Source organism: Panthera pardus, unplaced genomic scaffold (genome assembly GCF_024362965.1).
Source record: "Panthera pardus isolate Hobbes unplaced genomic scaffold, ASM2436296v1 HiC_scaffold_24, whole genome shotgun sequence".
Classification (NCBI taxonomy): Eukaryota; Metazoa; Chordata; class Mammalia; order Carnivora; family Felidae; genus Panthera; species Panthera pardus.
In genome coordinates this window covers 34,340,196-34,351,619 of record NW_026526810.1, presented here as the reverse complement: position 1 = coordinate 34,351,619, position 11,424 = coordinate 34,340,196, and the positions used below count along the sequence as shown (strand labels likewise).

At 39.2% G+C, this 11,424-nt stretch overlaps 1 protein-coding gene across 7 annotated transcripts in view; it reads left to right on the top strand.

The window, feature by feature from the left end:
• The window catches only part of APH1B (aph-1 homolog B, gamma-secretase subunit), a 140,483-nt gene continuing 129,059 nt past the window's right edge, over window positions 1–11,424 (top strand). For 6 of the 7 annotated variants that reach the window (XR_002077998.2, XM_019441875.2, XM_019441872.2 and 3 more), the window contains exons 1-4: window positions 2–219; window positions 1,646–1,816; window positions 7,376–7,446; window positions 9,066–9,188. Coding sequence is in view for 6 of the 7 variants with exons in the window: in XM_019441875.2 (XP_019297420.2) it covers window positions 107–219; window positions 1,646–1,816; window positions 7,376–7,446; window positions 9,066–9,188 (478 nt within the window). In the remaining variant the exon portion in view is untranslated. Of the gene's footprint in view, window positions 220–1,645; window positions 1,817–7,375; window positions 7,447–9,065; window positions 9,189–11,424 lie in introns of all 7 variants that reach the window. The other variant, XM_019441876.2, reaches the window with a different exon arrangement.

Sequence of the window (11,424 nt, the reverse complement as noted above, 5' to 3'; positions counted from 1 at the left end):
CGCCTCCGTCGCGCCCTGCTCCCGCCCCCGCGCGGCGCTGAGCTCTGTCGGCGCCTGGCGTACTTCGAGTCCCCGCCAGGCCTCCGGGCCGGCTTCCGCGGTCGCCATGACGGCGGCCGTGTTCTTCGGTTGCGCCTTCATTGCCTTCGGGCCTGCGCTGGCTCTCTACATCTTCACCATCGCCACTGAGCCGTTGCGCGTCATCTTCCTCATCATCGGGTGAGGCGGTTGCGCCGGGAAACCCGGGCCCGGGGCTCCCCTCCCCCGCCGGAGATACCGGCGACCCCCGGCGTCCGCACCAAACGGCTCGATCTTGTTGGGCTTGGAGGGGGGAAAGGTTGGGAGGGGTGAGCCGGGACCCCGGTCCCCTAGTACTCCTCGTCCTCCGAGGGTCGGCGGGAAAAGAACAGGAGCCCCGGGACCCCACAGTGGGGGCTCTGGGGAAGGAGCTCACACTGGGTCTCAGAAAACCCTGATGCTAGGCTCCTGAGTTTTTGCCGAGGGTCCATGGGTGTGGGCTTTAGTGAGTCGTGAACCCATTAGAATTACATGAAAAAATTGTGGGTAAGTTCACATATTCACCTTTTATATTTCTTGGGGGGGGGGGGTCTCTAGTTTTCCTCAGTTTCTCACAGGCATCTGTAATCCCGAAGGGGTTAAGAGCACATTAGCACTTGGGGTTTAGGTGCTTTTAGAACGTAATGCCCACCCCCTACCCCGGATCAGCCACTTCGGAATGTCTGGGGGGGGGTGGTGGGTTCGGGCTACGGATTTTTTCCTTAATGCTCCCCAGAAGGACAGCCAAAGGCTGGAAACCTGTGAAAACACCGACGCACCTGTCAGTGCATCTTCTGGCAGGAGCTTGGTAAATACTGAACTCTGGTGGCGAACGTGGTCATAATCCCGGTTCTCACCTGTCCTGCAGCCTTCCCGGGGCTCCCCACGTCCCCCTCCTCCCTTGAGTCTCACTTAGTACCAGGAGAAACAGCCTTGGTAGGCCAGTGATTCCCACCTTCTCTGAGCTGTTTCACCTCTCGCAGCTGTAGTGAAAGTGCTGCATCACAGGTGTCATTTTAAACACAATAGAGATTTGGGCAAAAGGTTTGTAAAGCTGGTTATAATCATTTAAAATCCACAGGTATGTTGCAAAAGCGGGACTGGAAAGCTGATTTAGATTTTCAACCATCAGCGGTTTCCAACCTCTGAATTTTATACTAATCACTGTGTTAATAGAGATGTAGACATTTTTCTGGAAAAGGCTCATACTTACACATCAGTGGGCAAAGCCTTAATTAGGAAGAGTAGCAAATAACCAAGTTTCTAGCTAAATGGCCCTTGGCAGGTAGTCTGCAGATGTACTTAGAAATAGCAGAGTCACTGGAAAAAAAAATGACTGTTAGGAAAAATCTCACGTTCCTCTTGGAGGGCATGTTCGTCTCCCTGGGGAAAACGAACCAGTGATGAAGAACAGTTGATCCAAGCATCACTTTATGAGGATTCCCCCCCCCCCCCCCCCCCCCCGCCCGCCTTGTTAAGGAGTCAGGATATCTGTTGCTTCTCAAGTAGGGGTTGTTTGTTTGTTTTTTTCACTTTTAAGTCTTTATTAATCCTGTTCACTTAACCTTTTCCTCCCTCTAATTTTCAGAGCTTTTTTCTGGTTGGTATCTCTGCTCTTTTCGTCCCTTTTTTGGTTCATGGCAAGAACCATTACTGACAACAAAGATGGACCAATACAGAAATATCTGCTGATCTTGGGAGTGTTAGTCTCCGTCCTTGTCCAAGAAATGTTTCGATTTGCATATTATAAACTTTTGAAGTAAGTTAAATGTTTGCTTTACCTTTTTTTGCATTTATACTTGAATTATGATTTAGTAGTTTGAAAATGTTAATATAGTGTGGTGTTTGAGGGTCCGTGTCTTCCTAACAGAGTTGAAAGTCAAGGGATTGTACATTTTCAGCCTGAAAATACTGAATATTTTAACTGAGTATTTTAACTCCCTTCATTCACTCATTCAAAAAATACTTCTTCAGAATTAAATTAGTGCCAGGCACTATCCTGTGCACTGGGAATGATACATCCTGATTAAAAGACAGTTTCTGTCTTCACGGAGGTTATTTTATAGTGGAAAGAGATGACAAATGAATGAACAGGAAGATACATTGTATGTTAGAAGATAATAAGTGTCTTCCAGAAAAATAAGCCAGAGAAAGAGTTATTGAAACAACAAGAAAAACTGTTCCAGGTTAGAATTTCTGTGTGCTTCTTTTTGCTGCCACTTAAAATAAGTAATTCTTGTGGAGATTATGCCTACCACTGTTTTAAATGCATTAGGGGAAAACTGGGGTTTATTTTGTGATAGTTCATGGCATTTCATATCTATAATAGAAAAATAGATTTAAAAAGAAGCCATTGTCTTGAGTTTCATTTTTTGGTCATAGGTTGTCTGTAGGACCCATGAAGACCTCACATGAAACCACTGATTTGAAACACAGCTTGATCTTGGGACCATGTTTTCTTTCAGGCAGTCATGAGGTTGACTTTGATTATGTAGTAAGAATTAATAAAGTGATGTGTGCTCTTTTTATTTCTGCAAATGAGATGATTAAGGCATTCCACGAATTTCATAGATGAAATCAAGACAGAGCCTCAACAACATCTCTTGTAATAGGCTTCTGATAATTCTTGCCACTATGCCAGGCCTTCTGTGTTTTTTTTTACTTGTTGCTTTTAATAACAGATACTGAAATTTAACACTGAAGCTGTTTTAATTACAAATAACAAACCCAGGAAGCTACTGCTTAAAAGCAAAAGTTCTATCTTAGAACAGGTTTAAAAATGATATTTCCCCTAGTTTCTGGAAATACTAAAGAGCAAAAACAAAATACCGACAATTACTTTTCAGTTTCCACAGGAGTACAGTACCCTTAACAGATGGACCATCTATTCACCTGTGGGTATTTCTGGTATGCAGCAGTTACTTTCATTCAAAAATTTAATTTTGACTTTAGAATATATTAAGGTAGACAAAGTCTCCCCCTTTCTGACCTCTGCCCCACATGGCCAAATGAAATCTTTGTTAACATGGTTGTCATCTTGGCTCTTACAAGGCTACCCATACCTCATTTCTTCACCTGGCCCTCAGAAGACGTAGATATGGCTTCCAAACCTATTCCATCTCTGTTCTTTACGTCACTAGACATCCCCGTTTTTAGTGCCTGGAGTTCACCTGTGCTTAAGACAAGCACAGTACTCTGCTGTGGTCGAAGTGGTACTGAGCAGTGGCCCTTCCCACCCTTGACTGGGCACTGTCCTCTGAACAACTCAGCCTCAGATTGCACTGTTTTTTTCCTGTCAGCAACATCATTGGCTCATGTTAGTTTTACATTTTCCACATGATGATCCTGATTTTGAAGTAGGTTAATTTTGAACGATTTTACAGTGTAGGGATATGGGTTTAATAACCCCTTAGGGCTTTAGGTCTGTAATTCAACTTGCCTGGAGTGGCTAAATCTGCCGTTCTTTACCACCTTCGTTCTTCATGGTGTCTACCTGGAATGCAGCCTTTTATTTTGCACTGTCCTATGTTTCTAAAGGACCGCAGGCTGAACATTACCATTTTTAATAAGGGTAGTGAGGGAGTGGGGCCATATGTGGAAGGAATTACAGGTCAGTCTGATGGCTCTCAGGCCCGCAAGGTAGTAAAGCCACTTTGGCTTTCTGGGGAAACCATGTTTACTCCTCTGAAAGGGCCTTTGAAAATTAGCAACCAGGTAACACGACAAACCTGTATTCATAGGTTCCTTTAAGGACACCTGAGTGGCTCAGTCGGTTGAATTAGGCTCAGGTCATAATCTCACGGTTCTTGGGTTCCAGTCCCGTGTTGGGCTCTATGCTGACAGCTCAGAGCCTGGGGCCTGCTTCAGATTCTCTGTCTCCTTCTCTCTTTGCCCCTCTCCCACTCACACTCTGTCTCTCAAAAATGAATAAACGTTTAAAAAATAATAGGTGGCTTTATTTGCCATTGCAAAATGCATCTTTGCTGAAACTTTGGATTATTGTACCGTATCTTCCTAGCACATTTTAGACCTACTGGCTGTCACGTAGTTATGTGTTAAAACAAGTTTGAGAATTATTATGATACTTTATTCATGACTAACCTATAAATACATTTAAGTTGTTGTCTTATGCTATGCTGTATTTAAATATAGGAACTTTGGTTCAGTCGATATTTTAACTATCTTCACTGTTAAAGTGGGTTCTTAACTTTAAAGTACTGCCTTAATCACATATTTGCTATCCGAATTTGGTGCCAAGATTAAAATGTGAACATTTTGCACTGTTTTTTTTTTTTTTACATATATGAAATTGAATCAAAATAATTATCATTGTAATCTCATCGTTTTATTTCATGGGTCAGGCTTTAGGAAGAGTACTTCATCTTGAATAATGAATAATAATTTTCACCCTAGCAAAGAGTTGTACCCTGAGAAACTGGCATGTGGCCACAAGTAATAGCTCTTCCTATATTAATTTTTTAAAAAATCCAAATTATGGGCCTGTACATTGCCTACAATATACATTAAAAAAATGTTGGCTTGGGTTAACCTTTTGCAATTTAATCCAATTTTGTCTTACAATGCTGATACCATAAATATTTCCTAATTTTAGAAAATCTTCCATTCATAGAAAAGATACTCTTTACTATAGTTTCTTAAAAGGCATAATCTATTTTTAAAAATTTCTAAAATGGAATGTTTATATGCATATTTTTTGATACTGTTTGTCTCTTACTACACATACACAAAAGAAGACAAAGAAAACATGATTTACCAGTAGTTTTTCAAAGTTTGTATTTTAAAAATTGGACTTTTTCTTTTATGTTCTTGAAAATAGTAATAAATGCAAACAAAGAATTTTCCACTTCAGTAAAACTGTCAAAAATGCTGTCCATCAGGAATATGGAAACTACTTTTTCATTTCCTAATGTTAGCGTTGAGAACTGTTAATGCCATTGACCTTTCCTCTCACAAATTTGTGATGTGGAATGAGGAAGTTTATTAAACTTTTGAAATTATATATTTAATATATTTGTGATAGCAGTACTTTGCTATACCAGATAGCAAAAATCTTTTATTCATTATTGAGCAATTTAAACAGATCCTCCAAAATTTAATGATTCTGTTGTATTCTTACGTCCATTTGTTGATAGAGATTATTACTATCATATATGTCTCTAAGCATTTTTTTCTAAGCTTTATTATTTTTTTTAAGTTTATTTATTTATTTTGAGAGAGAGAAAGCACGAGTCAGGGAGGGACGGAAAGGGAGAGAGAGAGAATGAATGCCAGGCAGGCTCCATGCAATCAGCACAGAGCCCAACTCAGGGCTCAAACCCGTGAACTGTTGAGATCATGACCTGAGCTGAAGTCAGATGCTTAACCTACTGAGCCACCCAGGTGCCCCTTTTTCTAAGCTTTAATTAGCCTTTAATAACATTCTTGTGACAGGTTATTTTATTTTATTTAGAAAAATTGAACATTTTAGTTGGTTACTGCTCTAGAGAAAGATGATGACAGGCACTTAATGTCACTGTCCTTGCTACCAAATAATGCTTCTAAATGGAGTACCCTGAAATCGCATATTGTTTGTCTTGAGTCTGGAAAAGCAAAAGGCCTTTTCCATTATGCTTATTGCTATTTTGGTTGAATTCTGCATTGCCTTAATTTACTTTTAAAAAAAAAATTTTTTTTTATGTTTATTTATATTAGAGAGAGAGACAGAGTGTGAGCAGGCAAGGGGCAGAGAGAGAGGGAGACACAGAATCGAAGCAGGCTCCAGGCTCTGAGCTGTCAGCAAAAGAGCCCAACACGGGGCTTGAACTCACAATCCGTGAGATCATGACCTGAGCTGAAGTCAGACGCTTAATCGACTGAGCCACCCAGGCGTCCCCGCATTGCCTTAATTCAAAGAAATCCGTGATATTTATACTTATGTAATGAATAAGCTAGCTGTACTGAATATGTGTACCTTGAAATTTAAATTAATACAATGCCCAGAATATAAGTATGTTTTGGTTAATTTAAATTTTCTGTTTTTAGAGTTAACCCAACTCATTTTGTTTCCGCATTTGCTAAGAAATCAGTCTAAAACGTTCAGTTTCTTTATTGCTTTAACAGATATACTTTATAATAAATATAATGTAGATATCCTTGGAGTCAGGATCATTGTTGCAGAGTTTCTAGCCAACAAATGTTAGTAATAGTGACAGTAGTGGAACAGACCAGCCACGTCTTGCATTCCTACATACATCTGCATGGGAGCAGGGACTCATGGTAAGTTTCTGAATTGTTCACAGCACAGATATGATCACTCTGAAGATCATTTCACATTGAGCAATATTTTAATGTTTCATTTAGGTATTCATTTAACTCCTTTTCTGAGCGCAGCATTTTATTCTCCTCTGATTATTTCTTATCTGAAGCCTGATTGGGATATGAAACAAATATGTTCAATACTTTTATCATCCGAAGACCAGGTTAAGTACTCATATAAGAGTTCAGACCATGGGTATTCTAGGATTTAACAATAAGAAAGTAGAGCACCTTAGGGACCTAGATCCCTCACTGAGTGGCTCAGTGAGTGGAGTGTCTAACTTTGGCTCAAGGCATTATCTCACGGTTCGTGAGTTCAAACCCCATGTAGGGCTTTGTGCTGACAGCTGGACCCTGCTTCAGATTATCTGTCTTCCTCTCTCTCTGCCCCTCCCCTACTCACACTGTCTCTCAAAAATAAGCATTAAAAAAAGGGGTAAGGAGATAATAGCAATCACCAGTCACTGGCAAAGGTGGTTTCTTTGAGACACTGCTGAGTCAGTGAGACTTTGGAGGATGAGTATAATTTAGGTCCTATGAAGTGGAAGGTAGAAGGGAGGGTAGCAACATAACTATAACCCAGGCAGGAGATAGTATAAAGTACCACTAAACTGGGATTGAAGATATAGTACTTTTGAAAGAGAAAACAATTCAGAGTGATAGATGCCATAGGATATTGAATTAAATATTTACTGAGCTCAGAAAGTAGTCAGAACCATACTTTTTTTTCTTACTAAACCCAATCCTTGATGGCTTGTTTACTTACATTTTTCTTATTTTTTTCTCTTCTACATGAAAGTCAGATAAAAGGCAAAATGTTGGTTGTAAATTTCGATTGATTTAAGTTAATTGAAAATTTTCTGGGTTTCGTTTAAATGGATTTTAGATTTAGAGTATAACCTGATTAGAAACCTCAATAAGCATCTAGGTTTTGAAATATCTTGTGTATTTTCCTGATATGCTATTTTCCTTTTAAAAAATTGTCTGTATGGTTTTATTTTAGAAAAGCCAATGAGGGTTTGAGGAGTATAAACCCAGATGAGACAGCACCCTCTATGCCATTGCTGGCCTATGGTAAGTTGGAACTGCATGTTGTCGTCAAGAGAAAAAACCATGCCTGGCATAAGAGCCATTTTTACTTTCATGTCTTTGTAGATTTTAAATAGTATTTTATCCCTGCCTTGGCCTGTTGGTGTACATTGTGTCTTTTTCTAGCTTTTCAGGACCATTATATAAAGAAAAATAATTATACAGGTGATCTGTGTGTCCATTAAATATTAACTAGATTTGAAACTTGGGTTTCTAATATGTATACACCCTAACAGTTTTTTTTTTGTTTTTTGTTTTTTGTTTTTAAAATTTTTTTTTTTCAACATTTATTTATTTTTTGGGACAGAGAGAGACAGAGCATGAACGGGGGAGGGGCAGAGAGAGAGGGAGACACAGAATCGGAAACAGGCTCCAGGCTCTGAGCCATCAGCCCAGAGCCTGACGCGGGGCTCGAACTCACGGACTGCGAGATCGTGACCTGGCTGAAGTCGGACGCCCAACCGACTGCGCCACCCAGGCGCCCCCACCCTAACAGTTTTTAAGTGATGTTTCTCTTCTCTGGATGGTTACCATGACTTTGGCTATACTAGGAGGACTTTTCATATTAAATAATTAATACCCTTGTATAGTCTTCTTTCAGAATTATGTTTTAAAGACTGGATCTAGGTCCCTAAGTTGAATCACCTTTGTTTGACCCAGGAATTACTTTCTATAATCCAGTCATCCCTCAAGATCAGTTCCAGTTTTGAACCCTCAGACTTTTTTTTTTTTCATTTTATTTAGCTTTATTTAATTTTACCTTATTAATTTTTGGAGAGCTGACTATATACATTATGACATAGGTGTGCAAAGATGAATACAGTTATAGACTTTAAGGTGTGAAACATTAACCAAAACAAGAGAAGTATTAACTCCCTTACTCTATGCCTGGCAGACCAAATCTAAACACTGTTTTAAAAATGATATTGATAAAGTAATGACAGCTCAACATTCTGACCTCTTAATTTTTGACCTTTTCATCTTCAAAGACCTACCTCCAACTTTCCTTAGCCTCCCCCTCCCACGAATGGTAGGAGGCAGAGTTAGGAGGAATCTGTACATAGTTTATCCGTGTTGATTCTCTTGTCCTAAGCTCCCAGTTCCCAACCCTGGCTGCACATTAGTGTTACTGGGGAGGCATTAAAATATATTCATGTTTAAAACCCACTCTGGAATAATTAAATAGAGTTGCCATGAGGAAAGGGAAGAGATCTGTTCAATTTTAAAAGTTGCACAGATGTTTGTAATGTGTGGTCAAGGTTGAAAATTAGTTCTACAGACTGTTAACATAAACCAAAGCCAGAACTTCAGCAGTGTTTTTCTCTGCCTTGCCTATTGCTTCTGTGCCTTTCTAGATCTTTTTCTCTCCTTTTCATTTCTCTGCTACATTCCACTGTTTATTTCCCTTCCTTTTACACCATTCTTGCTCTATTTATCATTTAGCCAAGCACTCATCTTTTCTGAGCCAGCTTTCTCCACAGCTTCTCCAATAGCATGTGTCCTTTTTCTCCTTTAAAAAATAATATTCTCTAATCCTTGGAAATTTTATTTGAAGAGAAATCATAACATAAAAAGGGTCTAACAGTGTGTTTCTTCCTCTTTAGTTTCTGGCTTGGGTTTTGGAATCATGAGTGGAGTATTTTCCTTTGTAAATACCCTTTCTGACTCCTTGGGACCAGGCACAGTGGGCATTCATGGAGACTCTCCTCAGTTCTTCCTAAATTCAGGTATGTGCCTACCAGTTGTGAATGTCAAGTCTTCTGGTCTAAATGATCATCCTTATTGAAGTTACCTGGCTTAGGAATTCAAGTGAATATAAATTTATGTGATACCTTTTAAAGGCAAAATACTGTTAGATCTCAGAAGGAAAGGACCTAGGAGGGGCGCCTGGGTGGCTCAGTCAGTTAAGTGTCTGACTTTGGCTTAGATCATGATTTCACAGTTGGTGGGTTCAAGCCCTGCATCGGGCTCTGTGTTGATAGCACAGGAGCCTGGAGCCTGCTTCACATTCTGTGTCTCCCTCTCTCTTTGCCCCTCCTCCACTCACATGTGTGTGTGCTCTCTCTTTCTCTCAAAAATAAACAAACATTAAAAAAAAAAAAAAAGAAGTAAAGGACCTAGGAAAATAAAAATTTGGTTAGGGTATTTAGGATTTTAGGGTGGAATTTAGCATACATAAAATTTATTTTTATTTTTGTGTACTAATAATGTTGCTGTGTAGTTGATATATTGTAAGTGAATTTTTATAGGATATATGCTTTTTGATTTTTATTAGTTTGTATTTATTTTCAGTATAAGCAGTAGTCTTTATTTAGTCATCTTGGCCCCTTTTTGGGTTAGGCAGTATAACTGGATTTTGAAATTGAGAGGGAAAATGGTTGTTTAATGTGATGTTTATGCGTCTACAATGTATATTTAAACATACCCGTATCATTTAGAGACTAACAACAAATCTTCCCTTTTCCTTAAGAACTAGAACACTAATAGAACCTTAGAATCCCTTGTTTTTCATTGTTTCTTCCCCACAGGTAACTATTGCCTTGACTTTGTGTTATTAATTCCCTAGGTTAACCGGGTTTGAAAGGTAGGGTTTGTTTTTTTTTTTAACTTATATACGTATTTTGTTCTGAAGGTAAAACATGAAAGTTTTACCTTCATGTATGTATCTGAAAAGAAATTAATAGTTTTCCTGCTTCTGAATATTTAAAAATAAATCATGCGACATTCTTTGAAAAAAGAAATTGAGAGGAAAAAATGATAGTAGAGAAGTTGACCTTTTTTTTTTATTGCTTTTCAAATTTTTATTTAAATTTCAGTTAGTTAACATAAAGTGCAGTATTGGTTCCAGGAGTAGAGTTCAGTGATTCACCACTTACATACAACACCCAGTGCTCATCACAAGTGCCCTCCTTAGTACCAGTCACCCATCTAGCTCATCCCTCACCCACCTCCATCCATCAAACCTCAATTTTGTCTCTATCATTAAGAGTCTCTTATGGTTTGTTCCCGTCTCTCTTTTTTCTTTTATTTTTCCCCCTTCCATTTGTTCATCTGTTTTTTTCTTAAATTCCACATATGAGTGAGCTAATTGTCCTTCTCTTTTTTCGCTAAGCATAATACATTCTAGCTCCATCCATATTGTTGCAAATGGCAAGATTTCATTCCTTCCGATGGCTCAGTTATATTCCATTGTATATACATACCACATTTTCTTTATCCATTTATCAGCCGATGAACATTTGGCCTGTTTACACAGTTTGGCTGTTGTTGATAGCGCTGCTATGAACATTGGGGTGCATGTGTGCTTTTGAATCAGAATTTTTTTTTTTATGAAATTTATTGTTAGCTTGGTTTCCATACAACACCCAGTGCTCATCCCAAAAGGTGCCCTCCTCAATGCCCATCACCCACTTTCCCTTCCCTCCCACTCCCCATCAGCGCTTAGTTTATTCTCAGTTTTTAAGAGTCTCTTATGGTTTGGCTCTCTCCCTCTCTAACTTTTTTTTTTTTCCTTCCTCTCCCCCATGGTCTTCTGTCAAGTTTCTCAGGATCCACATAAGAGTGAAAACATATGGTATCTTTCTCTGTGTGACTTATTTCACTTAGCATAACACTCTCCATTTCCATCCACATTGCTACAAAAGGCCATATTTCATCCTTTCTCATTGCCAAGTAGTATTCCATTGTGTATATAAACCACAATTTCTTTATCCATTCATCAGTTGATGGACATTTAGGCTCTTTCCATAATTTGGCTGTTGTTGAAAGTGCTGCTATAAACATTGGGGTACAAGTTCCCCTATGCATCAGCACTCTTGTATCCCTTGGGTAAATTCCTAGCAGTGCTATTGCTGGGTCATAGGGTAGATCTATTGTTAATTTTTTGAGGAACCTCCACACTGTTTTCCAGAGTGGCTGCAACAGTTTGCATTCCTACCAACGGTGCTGGAAGGTTCGTTCCCC